At 33.1% G+C, this 16,953-nt stretch overlaps 2 protein-coding genes across 4 annotated transcripts in view; one reads left to right on the top strand and one right to left on the bottom strand.

The window, feature by feature from the left end:
- The window catches only part of LOC149897740 (myrosinase 1-like), a 412,925-nt gene that overhangs the window by 375,033 nt on the left and 20,939 nt on the right, over nucleotides 1-16,953 (bottom strand). The window lies entirely within an intron of this gene.
- On the top strand, nucleotides 1,644-15,228 carry LOC149897741 (myrosinase 1-like). The gene is made up of 10 exons (XM_090116135.1): nucleotides 1,644-1,764; nucleotides 9,421-9,568; nucleotides 10,087-10,253; nucleotides 10,598-10,858; nucleotides 11,667-11,755; nucleotides 12,236-12,383; nucleotides 12,639-12,802; nucleotides 13,694-13,846; nucleotides 14,655-14,743; nucleotides 15,034-15,228. The coding sequence occupies exons 1-10, from the start codon at nucleotides 1,644-1,646 to the stop codon at nucleotides 15,167-15,169; spliced, it is 1,476 nt and encodes a 491-aa protein (XP_089972261.1). The 3' UTR covers nucleotides 15,170-15,228.

The raw sequence follows: 16,953 nt of genomic DNA, 5'->3' as shown, positions 1-16,953 counted from the left end.
CGGCTGAACCGATTTCGATAATTCTTTTTTTATTATATTCCTTGAAGTACGAGGATGGTTCTTATGTAGATAAAACGTAAACATGTACCACGGGCGAAGCCGGGGCGGACCGCTAGTTTATACTAAAACCTTCAATTGAATCATGTATCTTTTAAAAATTGGTTGTCTGTTAAGTCGGTTTACTGACGATAGTTGAACGTGACAACGTCTGATTGTGCTTCTTTGTCGCTCTTTCCGCGCTCTCGTTTGCACTTCAAGTCTTACATGGAACGCCTCAGAGCGAGGTAACGCCGCATGAGTCATATTTTTTCGTGCGTGCACCCGGCTATATCGAATTATAGACGTTGTCACGTCAAAAAACCTGTATCAAAATCCGTTGTGTAGTTTAAAAGATCTAAGCATATACATAGGCTGCTAGGCAAACGCGTGAAGTGACTTTGCTTTATACTATGTAGTGATTTTGTCCTGTTCAAATTGTAATTTTGAGGAGACAAATAAATATTTATTCCTTTCTTTCTTGTAGTTGTAAGTATGCCTTATCTAGGAATTATAAAACAATTGAAATAATTTGTCTACCTGACATGTTTTAAAACCGGTTGTAAATTTATCATATTAATGTACGTAGTTATTTTTCACGACGAAATCAAATAATTAGTGAAACAAGTATAAAATTTAATGTTGATAAAGAAAAGAGGCATATTACGAAAGAATATTTGAATACTAGAATGAACTTCCACAAAATATATTACATTAAAATATAATAAGGTCGTAAAATAACTTCTTTAAAATATTTTTGAATAACAATTAGTTACTCCTTTCTGCCAAGATTATTTTTAGGGATCTTATTTTCTTCCAATACCACCTTCTTACTTTCACTTTATCACTACTACTACGTAATTTTACTTATTCAATTACACTTCTAGAAACGCTTTTGAATCGTCATAACACAGTTAACCACTTAGCAGCGGTTCGAAAAGCAGTTTCAGTTTCAGTGCCTCCGCTTCTGTTGCTCTTATCGTGATGATAAAGCCTTCCTCGATAAATGGGCTATCAATCATCGAAAGAATTTTCCAAATTGGACCAGTACAGATTAGCGTGATCAAACAAACAAACAAAATATGTATGTATTGTTTTCACGCATAAACCTCCCGATTTTGATGAAATTTGGCACAGACAATCTTTAGACCCTGAGAAAAAACATAGGCTACCTTTTATTGTGAAATATGTACCACGGGCGAAGCCGGGGCGGACCGCTTGTACTAAATAAAAACATTTATTTTGGATAAGGTTTTTAACATTAGTTTTTAGTGCAGGTAAAGTCGACCTTCACTCATTTGCTGTGTTGTATCAGTATTTTTCGAATTTCAACAAAATAAACAGTATGTTATTAGTTAATAAGTAAAATAAAAGAATGTGATACGTATTTTAATAATTTTAAATAAGCTACAAGTATGAAATGCGTCATCAAAATCGTTTAATTTTTAAATTAAACGTTAACTACAGAAAATACCGACATGTAGAATAACCAATTAATAAAACAATTACTTATAACGATAAAAAGAGTCCTTGATTATATTTCAATATAAATAAGTTTAAGTTTAATAGTTTCAAGTACATATTTCCATGAATTCATCGAGTTAATCATGTTTCTATATTTCAGTGTGCTAGTCGTGTTGGCGGGAGCGGAGCGGCGATTTCCTGGTGGTTTTAAATTCGGCGCAGCCACCGCAGCTTATCAAGTTGAAGGCGCTTGGAATGTTAGCGGTAAATACAATGTGCAATAATAATAATAAAATTCTTTATTTTTGCCTTCATAAATCAGTCGCATTTTCGTTGTGAAGGACTAGGTAGTGTCTGAAATAGGTCGTATAAAATAAATATCCATCTATACTTAATCCATACTAATATTATAAATGCGAAAGTAACTCTTTACTCTGTCTGTCTGTCTGTTACTCAATCACGCCTTAACTACTGAAGCAATTTGCATGAAATTTGGTATAGAGATATTTTGATACCCGAGAAAGGACATAGGCTACTTTTTACACCGGGAAATAGGATAGGTTTTATCCCGGCAATCCCACGGGAACGGGAACTATGCGGGTTTTTCTTTGACTGCGCGGGCGAAGCTGCGGGTGGAAAGCTAGTATTATAATAAAAGAATGATCATTTGTCTGTTAAGATTTAATCCGAGCAAATCGATCGATTTTAATTCCTATAGCCTATACCAGGGTAGGCGAACCTTTTAGTCCAGTTTCCCTCGCCCATTTTTGCACGTGATTACTATCAAGCTAATTTTCCGTGAGTAGCTTTATTTTGATGAGACGCCCAATAATTTCCTGTACAAAATTGTGTACAGGATAATAATAATTTCCTGTACGAAAAATCTCGATTGTGGTAGCTAACAGAGGTTACAAGGATAAAATGTTTTGATTTGATGGTTCTCAAATATTTATTACTATGTAACTGAATTTTGTTGCGTGATGCGTGATGATATATAAGCCTATAGCCTTCCACGATAAATGGGCTATCTAACACTGTAAAAATTTCAAATCGGACCAGTAGTTCCAGAGATTAGCGCGTTCAAACAAACAAACTCTTCAGCTTTATAATATTATAGTATAGATGTATTGAAGTGATAATTTACAATATTCATTTGCAATAATAATTAATTCAGTTTAATTATACATTAAATCTATACTTAGTTAATGTTTGTTAATAATGATATTCATATTATAACTATTAACTTCGTTTGGCATAAAATATATTTATTGTAATTGTTTAATTGCCTAATTATTCTCCTTGTTATTCCGATAAGGTTAGATACCCTTAATTAAATTAACTTAAATATTGACGGTATAAAGTAGTAAAGCTCATACAAGTTATGTTAACCTTTTATAAACGAGGTTAGATTTCGATTACATTAATTAGTAATATTACAATAATATCTGTCAACGTTTGATATTGTTTAAATAATGCTTAGAAATTAGAATAAATGAAAGTTTTATTTTCCTATGAATAAATTAAAATTTTCCTTTGTTTTGTTCATTTCTTTAATTTCCTTATCATGTTCAGTAAAAGGAAACCATCAAGGTGGTCTTTGAATTTTTATGGAGGCGGGCGAGCCACGAGCGGATAGCTACTAACCCTTATTAAAACGCTGGGAGCTATACTTCCCACGTCTCAGATTGAAGTAAATCGTGTTTTATTTTTATACGCTTAAACCTAATGCAGTGTAATATTTATCTACGCAATCTTAACATTTTAAAGAACTTTTTTCATGGAAAAACTTTTCAGAGAATTATTACATGTCATGGTAAACACGTCAAAGTCAGGTAACGTGATTTTGCAGCCGAAAACGACCGTTATTTTTTAGTTTTTGGTGTAGTGCTCAAAAAAAATTTGATAAGTAGATTTGAGTTCTAGCTATGTAAACTAGACTATATTACGGTTGCGTGAAACGTAAAAATATGCCTAGAATCTTTCGTTTATACCTTGGTAGAGTCGATTGAAATTAAGAGATATCATCCCAGTGTTCGTCACTGCACACGACATTCGGAAATCTTATATACATATAATAAAATCGTAGGAAAGTCAAAACTGTACATTGAATATTTTTTTAAAAGAATACTTGATCCATGATCTATAATCGATATAGAAGCCAAAAATATAGTTTTTAGAATTTTTGTCTGTTTGTCGGTTTGTCTGTTTGTCTGTTTGTCTGTATGTATTTCCGGGCTAATCTCAGAAAGTACTGCATAGATTTACTTCAAATTTTGCATGAATATTCCTAAGAGGTCGGGTGAGGATAGTTTAAACATATTATCATGATATCACCTTCGCGGGAGGAGCTGTGAACCTTTATTTTTCTTACATATTCCGTGTACTACGACAGCGTACAATCTAAAGACTCATGTTTAAATGTTGGTTTCGAGTAAGCCATGCTATTATCTAGCTTTACAAAATAAAAACTATGTCATTTACGTAATTTGGGCAGAGAAACAGTTTAATGAATTTAGTAGTATAAAGACAAATTTGAAACAGCGCCATCTATGAGATTTCGTAAAAATCAAATCAATTTACATGTTATCACTACTGAACAACTGTTGAAAATTAATAATTTAAATATAATCATGTTATTTATTTAACTCTTTAACCCATATCTTCCCTTCCCTATAAGGTGCGCTTATATTTCGTGTGAATATACTACATTTTTAAAAGTGAGGGTAGATGTTTATTATTTTAAGTCAAACTAGACACCATTACAATTAATCTAATATTGATTGTGTTCATTGGTTACATTTTTAATCTTCGTGTTTTATAAATTTATAAAGAATAGAAAAAATTCGATCACGAGGCGGGACTCGAACCCACATAATTTCGTGATCGAATGTTTCTATTCTTTATAAATTTATTATTAATAAATTTATATTTATAAAGCATTTGAATAAATAAATAAATAAAATTAAAATAAATGTCATAAAACCAAAAATATCAAATTCAATCTTCGTGTTTTGTGAATTTTCACCATGCGTTCCCACAAAAGGTAAGTTGTTACTTTTATAGGTATTTATTTTTATAATGATAGCAATTCATGTTTTTTATTGGTTTTATAATGGTTTTATATTACACTTTTAGAATGAAATAATAAAATGATGAATTCTTTTTGACTTTTACAAGATTTTGAGGTGCGTTGGGAACAGTAGTTTGTTGATAAAATTTTATATGTAAGTAGCTTTTTTTATTGATTTACAATTATTAACGTTTGATTTTTTATTTACAGATTCAATGTTCATAAAATTATATCGCCTTTGGAAGACTATTTCTGCTGACAATTTTACAACACCACTTGAAAATTGATGATTTGATGATGAAGATAGTGGCAGCAAGGATTAAGTGGAAATTAGTAATCATCCGCTTCGTCAATTTTTGACTGAAGTTAATGTCCAACGTATGGTTCAATCATTGGAAGTATCTCGGGTAATTTTGGAGGATATTTTTCAGGAAGGAGAGGAGGGGCAGCCAACCACATATCAAACTACTACGTTTTAGTACCGAAAAAAATGTTATTGCCAAATGAAACATAAATTTTGCACTCACAACTGTACAAGTTATGATTTTTATTCTGACTTTGCTGTTATCTGATTATAATATTTATCGTTATGGCTATCGAGGTACCGACCGTACTGGGATGAGAGTACATGATATTATACCTACTCATCATCCAGGATTGCTTAGAGCATTTTCACACTGAAAAAGATGTTTTCTTTGAATCGTAGTTGCTTCATTTATTTATTTTTAATCATTTTACATAATATGTTTTATATTTGCCCATTTTCATTATATTTTATAAATAAAATGGAACCAACATAACTTTGTTACGTAGGTATCATTTCTCTATTAATAATCCGTAGGCATATTTTCCGAGCACCCCATTTAAGGTGCGGTCCTGAAATTATAAAAAGTTAATGTATACTTTTGCCTAATATAAGCTCAAGATCATTTTTAGATAAAAATAACAAAAAGAACTTATTTATTAAAATTTAGTAGATAAAAGAAATTATGTTACGATTTTATAAGAAAACACAGTATATTTATTAGGCGGCGGTGATCTCTTCCAGGCAAAAGATATTCATCAGCTCAATAAAATTGAATAGTTGTTGTTAGTTATTCTTTAAATTCACTGATTGTAATGAGCATTTCCGCATGCAAGTTGTATCGTAGTTTAGATATATCATAGTTTTGACACATTACAGTTCCAACAAAACCCTCAAATTTTTGAGCAGAGTTGAGCAAGATAATTTAAAAAATGTGCTGTGTTAAGTATTATAGAAAAGGTTAGTTCGTTGATAATTATCATTTCTTCATCATTGACATGGGTGTTGTTAAATGTTAGTAAAAATAAACTACTTTTGTTCAGTATTTACCTGTATGATTTTTGCTTGGTAATTAATATGTATATTTTCATGTCGTATAGCTAATTATAAACATAAGTGTGATGTGAAACTAGCTGGATTTAATTTTACACACTCACAGCCATATATTTTATATTAAAATAGTGTAAATCATAATATTTTTTCACAATTAAAAATATTTCCTTTTTTCTGATGGTGTTGGCATCGAATTAAACCGCGCTGTCGTTTCGTTGACTAAAAGTGATGTTATGAGGACCGAATATGTAGCCGCCTCAACTTACGGAAACGAGAGTAACCTGCGTTGTCTGTTAGTTATTGTATAGTCGAATTTAACGTTACATAGAAATTGGAATCTAAATATATTATGTATACTTAGGTATATTAAATCTGTACATGAAATATATTTCCTAAATAACTATCACGGGGTGATTAGGGATCGACACTGATGCCAAAGAAGCAAACAGTAAAATTTTTGTCCGTATAACCGGTATAGAAACGAAAACTACTCGACGGATTTAAACTAAACTTGGTACAATTATTTTTCATATTCCTGAGCAGAGCAGTAACTCCATTTTTAAGCTTTCGTCGCGTGTGCAACCTTAATGGTTAAAGCTACACAGAAATCATGTATTCAGAAAGAAATGTTCTCCTTATTATATAAAAAATATCTCCCGACATCATAAATGTCTATCTTTTATGGTTGACTCACAATAACACGTGTAACTTCCGATAGCTTAGGAGTTCGAAGCTTTCTGATTATATTTGTCTATAACACTCTCAGTCCGTTTTAACTCAATTTTTATTTTCATGCATCAGTGCCACCTAAAAAATCTTTATCTCGAAATTCGAGCAAAGCTAAGAAAATGAGAAATAAGAGTTCTCAAGAATCGTTAGAGGTATACTCTAGGCCGAAAACAACACGTGTTATGCCGAGAACCTGAAACCGCTTCACAACGAGAATTGCGGCTCACAGCTGACCGCGAACGGCATGTACTATCCCGTGAGACCGAAACCTTCACTGAGAGGGTATAACGTCTCACAGCTGATCACGGCCGTCACATTTTATCTCGAGAATCTGAAACTTTTACTCAATATGAAGACCGTTTGACAAATGATAGGGTGCACCATAATATTATTCGATCTCTTGAAGATGAACATGAGCATAAGCAATGACTAGAGTAGGGACGCGAATATTACAATTAATTGAGACAAAAACGATTATTAAGTTTGTTTAATGAAAGATTAAGAATTGAAACTATTCGGTCTCTGGAAACGGACGAATAGCGAGAGGCCCCTCTTACTGCAGACAGATTTCGCATAGTCTTAATGACTTAGAGGTAAACATAGAAGATCAATCTACGAATTCGGTGGTGGGGTCCGACAAATATAAAAGTGGGTTTTCTTATAACCTCACAATTGATTACAGATCATCTTCTGTATAGGCGATATTAACGTAGTATGTTATTTTTGTAATGCTTTAAAGTGGAGTAAGGAGTCGGCTTTCGTTTGAAGATACACCGGAACCTTTGAAATCACTACTTTTAGAGGAACATGACGTGCAATCTAAACAGTTCTTAGACAATATTCGCTCTTATAGTAGTGCGTTTCAAATGATCCTTTGGTGCTCAACAATTATCAGAAGGTCCTTTCATGCTTACTTTTAAGATAAAAGGTCAAGTTTACCATTTGATAGGATCCCTTTTGCCTGAAGGCCAACCTAAGTTTCTTTAAATATATTTTGTATTCGACTACAACGAATAGTCGAATACAAGAATTATCAATATTTCTCGAATTTAAAACTGAACTCATTTCACAATTTTAGAACATGTTTCATCAGGTTAATTCGTATGTATGCAGTTTTAAATCGACATTAGAAGCTTTTCCTCAAGATGGTGATATTAATATAAGATTGTTATAAATGTCTATCGGCACTCAGGAACTCCCTGGGCGTGTATAACGCCCAGGCCACAGTATTACAATTTTTCCTACAGCAGGGCGACGAATGTATTTTCGCATAGCAAAGGAGGGGAACTCGCGGGGGGTCAAGTGACGCGGGCCACGTACCATTAACATGCTTAGTTTGTGGTACCGAGCGCGAAAGAAAGTCATCGTGTTTTTGTTTTGTTACTATGTAAACTAACGTAATTTAATACTTAGGTACATATTCTATAACGGTGCGCTCAAACTGTTAATCTACATTTAATTTAGATTATTATTTGAAATACTAAGTAATGTAGAATTTAAATCACATTCCTTCATGTTTTCCTCAGATTTTCAATTTTCTCCGATTTTAAGATTTTCAGAGTGTTCAATTTTAATGTAGTTAAATTTTATAAGAGACAATTAAGAACATTCAAAAATAAAGTGTCACGTATTTTTTTTAAACGACGAATGACCTAAAACGACGTAATCGCGGACGAAGTCGCGGGCAACAGCTAGTTCTATATATAAAATCTGTGTGTATAAAAAATCTTTTTAGTTGGTATAAGCAACTTATTTATTGTTATTCGTTATTTCCTGATCAGATAATTAGAAATCTTAACTCAATACATTAGTATTTACCTATTGTTTTTATTTTGTTCTAGAAAAATGCCATTTTTATGTTGAAGTCATTCATTTTTCAATTCCCGAATTCTTCCCACAGTAAAAGAAACTTGCATTGATGAGTACTTTACCTCCTTTATTAAAAAACTTGATCTTTATAATTTTTTACGATAACATTAAATTCACAAGTGGAGTCAGGGCAACTAACTAGTGTTTTAAAATATTGATGTCTGGTATGGACACTGGGAGCTATAGTTCCCACCTTTCCAAACTATTTACAAGAGAGAACAGATGACGGGATATATACTTCCCACCGAAAAAAGGGTACTTCCCCCCCACTAACCCCTTTTTTATGTGTATTTTTGTAATCTACGACCCAAAATTACCCAGGAACGTATCTTACTTTTTTGTAAGCTCCTCCACAGGCTCGCGTTTGAATAAGGGCTAATTAATAATTCGGTCGGTTGTTGTTAACGCATGCATTCACGTGCTACGCTGCGTAGTGCGTCACAAGTCACAACTCACAGTGCGCCTAAATCGCCGTAGGTCTACACATTTATGTTGTCACCGGTTGTGTGGTCAATGGAGACATTGGTTATTGCTTATAAGTTACAAGGACTGATCTTTTGCACCCTTTTTAAATACATATGATTTTAAACTTCTATGTAGTGTATTTCAGGCACCAGTCTCTGAACATTATTATCTACGTTTTTATTATAATAAAATTGGGTAACTACTAATGCTGTGAGGACTGAATAAAGAAGATGACTATTCCTATATATGAATCAGTCAATCCTTAGATGAGTGTTATTTAAGGATTGTGTGCACAGTGTGTAATTTTTCTTTTTTCTTTTGATTTGAAAATGTTAATTGTCTTAAACATTTGCGAAATTGTGATAGTAATTATATAAATATTGATATTGTGTCTGAAATGAAGATCTATTTTTTATTGTTTACGTTTCAGATAAAACACCCAGCATATGGGATACATTCGTCCACGAACAACCACACGCGATAGCCGATGGTTCGAATGGTGACGTTGCGTGCAATTCGTATAACATGTGGCGGGAGGATATAGAGCTGGCTGCCGAGTTGGGATTGCATTTCTATCGGTACGATATTTTGTCGTGTTGTGTAGGGGGTATGAAATTAAGTATATATGAGGCTCTACTGGTACGATATTTTATCGTGAGGTAAAAGTGGTCCTGATAGAAATGATGTGATAAGTCAATTTTGTTAGGTACGAGATAATCAAATATTATTAGAATCAAACATCTACATTCTAATCAACAACTATAATTATGTACACGTATGAATCGTTGAGCTAATTTTAACGTATTGATTATACAGCCACATATTTATGTAGTACAAAATTAATTGTTTTATGTGTTCTTATGCAGTGAATATTTCTTACTTACTTTAATTACGTTTCAGAGATCAGAAAGAAGCTAGGCACGTGACTATAAATATCTAGTTATACGTTTTTCTGATTACTGAATTGGCTGAATGCATTATCCAAATAAAACTAGAAATGTTCGTCTGTACAACTTTATTTATTGAAATTACCACTTCTACAAAACTACTCAATATCACTGGAAGACATCCCTATCTTACAATTTATTTTTTCCAGATTATCAATATCCTGGCCACGATTGCTGCCAAATGGTTTTACCAATATTATAAGTGAAGATGGCACGAGGTACTACAACGATCTCATTGATGGATTACTGGAGAAGGGAATCGAACCTGTCGTCACATTGTACCATTGGGATCTGCCACAGAACTTACAGGATTTAGGTATTTGTCTGAAATTAATACGGTTGATAGATCTTTGAAAATTCTGGAATAATTGATTTGCTAATTAACGTAAAATCTTAAATTTAGTTAGAACAAATAACTTAAAAGCGGTAGATTAAAACAAATAACTTAAAAGATAATTTTTTTCTATATTACGAATAATTTACGAAAATTCATTTTAATGAAATACGTGGTAGATAAGGGCCGTTATATCGTATCATAAATCTTGGAAGGTATAACGTTTTTTATAAGAAATATTTTCAGTCCCCAAATAATAATTAAACAATATAATCACAAAAAAAAACCTATATGCATATTAAAAAATTATTATTCCTTTATTCCAGGTGGCTGGACGAACCCCCTTATCGTAGGTTGGTTCAAAGACTACGCAAGAATTGTATACACTCTCTTTGGAGATCGAGTCAAAACCTGGATAACAATAAACGAGGCCATCGCTGTTTGTGAAGTGGTATATACCATGGGTGCATTCGCCCCTGGTATATCTAGCCCTGGTATTGGCAGTTATTTGTGTGGAAAGAATATTTTAATGGCTCATGCTGCTGCCTGGAGAATATATGATGAAGAGTTTAAGCCGAAATATAATGGTAAAGAAACTGTTATAGTTAATTTTTTCTTTTGATATTCGATGTTATGACTTGGTAAGGATCAGCCCATATTGATACGCAAAGCGGTATATACCGTAGGTATATTTGCGCAACGAATAGACAAATACATTCTTCTAATATTTTGTAAAAGACTAGCGACCCGCCCCGGCTTCGCACGGGTGCAATGCTGATACTAAATACACTACAGAAAAACTGTGAACACGCTCTTGCCGCACCGGGCGGCCAGCCGGTAACGCCGCAAACGCTACGTCCCGCAATTTTTAAATCTGTAATATCTTAGAAAATATTCACTTAAATCATAGGATGTAAAGGGCCATATAGATCTATATTAAATGAGCAATATATTCAAGGTATTTAATTGGTTATGGAGTAATGCTGTATTGGTTAAAATCGCTTCGAAAATTAGCCATTATCTGTCGTAAAAAGTAAATGACAAAAAAGTTATTGTGGGTTATCCATAAGAGATAGACATATACCATCACAGACTTTTCTGTAGACATTTTCAATGTGTACAATACTTAGTAGGTACATTATTTTGATAAAACTCGTGGGGTTCAGCCTGCGTTTGCAATGTAAGCGGAAAAAATGTAATTATTTACGACATCACATTAAAAACCTCAAAAATAACAGTACTTCTCCAATATTTAATGGATGTTATTAATCAAAACTTTGCCTAAAGATAATTGTTATTTTTTCTAAGATTGCAGATTTTACAGATTTTATTATTTGTCAATTGTCACAGCTGCAAATAATAAAATGAGTATTTGATGTTATCTTATCTTTTTAGGCAAAGTATCTCTTACAAATCTAATATTTTGGATGGAGCCATATTCCGAGGAATTTATAGAAGATGCTGAATTAACAATGCAGTACGCAGTTAGTATTTTTATAACTATTCACATGACGCACGACTAACGCATGACACGAGATTGACGTGACGTTGCCACTCCGCACTAATTACGCATGACGAGTGGCAGACGCAACGTTGCCGCACCGCATGAGACGGGACGTTGCCGCTCCGTAGACACAGTTTTTTTGCGAATGCTTTCATTCTGCGTTTCTAGTTTTCTACGCAAGCATTCGTATTATAATCTTCAACTGACGAAACGTGGGCATGACCTTTTTCTATTATTTTTATATTACATTCTTTTCTCGGGGATTTTTGTCACACTTCATAACAGTAATAAATAACAAAAAAGCATGACGATTGTACAAATAGCGTTGATATTATTAGAATAATCCTCAACACAGATACAAGAATGTAGAGTCTACATTCTTGTCTCTTCTTGTCCAGTTTAACTTACCGTCTACATTGTAGACGGTCAGTTAAACTAGATTTATTTTATTGTATTACAGGCAGGATTTTATTCTCACGCCATTTATACGAAGGAGGGAGGTTGGCCGCCGACCTTTGAGAAATATATCGCGGAAAAGAGCAAAAGAGAAGGGTACCCAAGATCCAGGCTGCCTGCGTTTACAGAAGAAGAGAAAAAGTTTGTAAAAGGTAAGATACGTTTAGTCAAATTTGTTTGAATATATTAAGTCAAGTTATGTTATTTAACAGATTTTAGTTGGTTTGATTCTCGAGTGTGTTAAACCAATGTTTTAAAATCATAGACTGCAATTTTCTGTCTTTTCAAACGAGTAAAATTTTCTATTTACAGTATTAAGTGCATTTATTTTCTTCGCACGTGGAATTACAAATATCCAACCTGTATATAGTTTGAAAAAAAATACAAAATAACACGCTCACACGCAGGCACATACGACTTCTACGCAGTGAACTACTACTCGAGCCGGTTAGCTCGCTCTCTTCAGCCGGGCGAGACGGCCGGCATGTGGCCGTTTTTCGGTGCGGGAGAGATAGATGTGTTTCTCGATGTTCATCCCGATTGGCCGCAAGCAGCTAACAGCTGGTTTTTCGTGAGTGAAAAAAATTTATAGTAAAAGTATTTTACACGGGCAATTTTCTAGATAATTAATTTAGATGTCACTTTCTAGGTTAAGCTATGAATAAACAATTTCACGTGTGACCTTTGTAGCTTAAGATATATTTAAACAATTTGACGTGTCACTTTTGCAGCTAAAGATAATTTAACAATTTAACGTATGACCATGGACGTATAAAAAAAGACGGACGCCGTATTACGAACAAACAACGTGAAGCCACCATAGTAAGCTAGCGATCGTGTTAAGACAATAAACACGCACACACTCTCACCATAGTAAGCTAGTCGGCCGCCATTACGTCGTGAACTACCGACTGATTAACTGCGTCACTGTTTCACAAAAAATATTTAAAATGCCGTCTTGCGTGGTTAAATGGTGTCGCAACAGTACAATTTTAAATAACAAAACACAAGGGATTACATTCCACAGGGAAGCAAGTTATTTCTTTTATGTTTTAATGACAAAATTATTACGGCAAAATTTATAGAAAAAAATACAGCCGCCATTGTCATCAGGACAGCTGTTGCCATAGCAACATGGCAGACACACATGGATGTTTCGCCGCCATTACTAGGCTTCACTCAATGTTTAGGCGATATACCGTCCGTCTTTTTTTATACGTCCATGCGTATGACTTTTGCAGCTAAAGATACAATTAAATAATTTAACGTGTGACTTTTGCAGCTAAAGGTACAATTAAACTATTTATCGTGTGACTTTTGCAGTTAAAGTTACAATTAAACTATTTATCGTGTGACTTTTGCAGCTAAAGTTATAATTAATCATTATGTAATAAAATTATTTGACGTATTACATAATTAAACAATTCCACATATCTTCTTTCTAACTAATAATAAATTTCAGGTAAACCCCCCAGGTCTACGCAAATTGCTAGTCTGGTTGAAGAAAAACTACGGTAACTTGGAATACATGATCATGGAGAACGGTTATTCTACAAGTGAAAGAGATCTCAATGATTTTAAAAGAATACAGTACTATCAAGACCATTTAGAGCAAGTAAGTTTTAATAAAATGACGTTATATTTGTAAACATGTTAACTATATTACATACAAACTTACTTAGATAATTATTTAATAGAATCTATCCAATTTTGATTTTTATAATTAACAAAGTAAAGCTACATTTTGTAATGGCCCTTATAAGATTCAAAACGTTCGGCGAGAAAAAAAATTGCAGAATTTCGGCGGTATGGCGACCATTTGGAATTGTCCGAAAAGTATGGCATGGCGATTTTCGTAAATGGCTGCACAACGATGGTTAAATAAATAAATAAATAAATAAAACACATTTATTGTCAGAATCACATAAAGATATACATTTACAAAGGAAAAACAAAGGAAATAAAAGAAAAATTCTAAAAATAAAAGCATCTTATTCCTGAGAAAACAGTTGGTAATGTGGCAGTGAGTGACCTGACAAATGGAGCCAGCTCAGTTTATGATGGCAAGGTGATTAATACCTTACCACCACTGATTTTCAGTGACCCCAAGGTTACATGTGCACATGTTAGCCTGGTACTATACTGGTTGAAATATTTTTTTTAAACCAACGCATTCGCGTCGGTATGGCGGGCTTTAAGTTACACCGGAAAAGTATGGCATGACACTACCGCCTACATCTTTTTTATGGGCTATCGGTAAATTCTAAAATTTGTGTGTTACAAATCGTTTGACTTTCGCTATTTATCCGATGAGTTCGACTAACGCCCACCGACTAGTCCGCCGGTACCAGCGTTCTGACTTTTATTATTGCCTGATATAAATATTACTTTAAAATGTTATTCAAACGATTTTCGGTTTCCAGGTGTTGCTTGCAATACAGGACGGTGTGAATGTAACAAGATATACGGCATGGACTCTGTTAGATAACTTTGAATGGACTGATGGTTACACGTAAGTTATTTTGTGTAAAATGTAAAAAATATATGATTTTAACTTAAAGTTAGGTTCGCAGTGATCCTAGAAAACTTATACTATAGAAAATCTTTTAGATTTTAGTGGGAATCTTCTTTTTAAAATAACAAACAGCAACAAACGACAAAAAATAAATAAAAATGTCAAAACAAATGACCAAAACGCTACCTTATAGCCAGATAGCGAACTCTTCCAGACCACGTTAAGTATGATAATATTATGAGAGAGTAAAGATAATGTTATAACAATAGGTTTTTCTTAATTTCCAGGTCTAAATTTGGTTTAATCGATGTGGACTTCAACGATCCTTCCCGGAAGAGAACATTACGCGACTCCGCCCTGTTTTACAAAAAAATAATTGAAACACACGAATTGGACGATAGTAATACTATAAATAATTATTAGTAAATATTAATATATTATGAGTATTAGTTAAGTGTTGAATAAAATTTTGTTGATTTTCAGTTGTTGTTTTTTTTTGCAAAAAATTATAACTCCATTTCGTAAAGTAAAGCACTGCACCCTGCAGAGAATTCTAATAAAACTTTAATTCTTAATCATAAATTCTGTAAATATGTACAAGGTATTAAATATACTATTTTACACACTTTTGAAAATAACCATCACTTTTTTGTTCCTACTAGTCTACTAGTCCGATTTGGAAAATTCTTTCAATGTTTGATAGCCCATTTATCGAGGAAGGTTATAACATCACGATAAGACCAACAGAAGCGGAGGCACTGAAACTGAAACTGCTTTTCGAACCGCTGCTAAGTGGTTAACTGTATTATGACGATTCAAAAGCGCTTCTAGAAGTGTAATTGAATAAGTAAAATTACGTAGACCGTAGTAGTAGTGATAAAGTGAAAGTGAGAAGGTGTATTGGAAGAAAATAAGATCCCTAAAAATAATCTCGTCAGAAAGAACGAATTATTTTAAGAAACGCTTTGAACTTTTATGCCCTTCAAAACATGGGAATGTTCTGACGACACTTTTTTCAGTATGCGATTATTTTAATTGAACACATTACTTTAAATACAATTTTTATAGATAAATCTCAGAGTATTTGGGACAATTATACACATAGCACCACAGAGTACATTGAATATACGGGTACATAGCACCCTAAAGCTATATCAGATGAATCCAATTAATAGATATCGCTTGCAATTCATATTATACATTGGTATAATATGAATTGCAAGAAGCGGGAAGATATACAAATCGCAGCTGATTTAGGTTTTCATTTTTATAAGTAAGATCAGAAACTTTAAAAAAATTTTATGTATATAACTGCCCCATGTTTCGTTCATCTTTATAAAAGATTTTTTTTTCGATATTACTAGTTCCTCAGACTATATTCAAATGAACTGAATAAAAAATGCAATTGAATCATTTTACTGCTAGTTTATAAGTAATAAGTATGCATAATGATGAATGAAAAAAATGATGCATGTTTGTAACTCTTTCAACAGTATCCCATTAGTTCCGGATTTAATTTGGCACAGAAATAATTATCTGAATTCTGAATTAGCACATTATTATAGATATTATCTAGAGTCTAGACGAGCTACTAGTATGTATAATATATTTCCAGGAATCTCTATCCTGGCCAAGATTATTACCATCAGGGTTTTCAAACTACATCAGTGAAGATGGCAAGAACGGCTGAAACGACAACGACGACGACGAACTATTAGATGGAAAACAAAGGATTGAGTATTTATAATTCAAAAATATTTTATAGAAGTTATTTTACTACCTTATTATTTAATGTAATATATTTTGTGGAAGTTCAGTCTAGTATTCGAATATTTTTTCGTAATTAGCCTCTTTTCTTTATCAACATTTTATACTTGTTTCATTAATTATTTTAATTCGTCATGATATAATAAAATTTCAACCGGTTATAAGACTATAAGGGAAGTCCCCCTAGTGGGATAAGGGGCAGATGCATTATGCATACATCTGTTTCACTGATCGATTTTATTTAGGGCCAAGTAGCTGATCAGCCTTCTGTATCCTGTCAGCCGAGACATTTTTTTACATATATCGTCATAAAGTAAATATATATGTATTATTTACTAATTAAACAATTAATTTTTCTTTCACAGCCTTTTGGTAACTTGTAATGCTGTCAGTGATAGTTTTCCCGACGATTTTGAATTTGGAGTAAGTACCTACGTCTG

This window comes from Colias eurytheme, chromosome 25, assembly GCF_061535395.1.
Source record: "Colias eurytheme isolate Ceu_HAF_F1 chromosome 25, ilColEury1 Martin Lab GWU primary, whole genome shotgun sequence".
In the NCBI taxonomy this organism is placed as follows: Eukaryota; Metazoa; Arthropoda; class Insecta; order Lepidoptera; family Pieridae; genus Colias; species Colias eurytheme.
The sequence above is the reverse complement of the archived record's forward strand: the minus strand, read 5'-3'. Positions and strand labels throughout refer to the sequence as shown.

What these genes read in the sequence shown, in the direction of transcription:
- LOC149897741 (XM_090116135.1), top strand. Translation starts at nt 1,644, where the DNA reads ATGTTTCTATATTTCAGTGTGCTAGTCGTGTTGGCGGGAGCGGAGCGG. An exon ending in ACAGAACTTACAGGATTTAG is followed by an intron (nt 10,254 to 10,597) that starts GTATTTGTCTGA and finishes CCTTTATTCCAG; the next exon opens with GTGGCTGGACGAACCCCCTT. An exon ending in AATTAACAATGCAGTACGCA is followed by an intron (nt 11,756 to 12,235) that starts GTTAGTATTTTT and finishes ATTGTATTACAG; the next exon opens with GCAGGATTTTATTCTCACGC.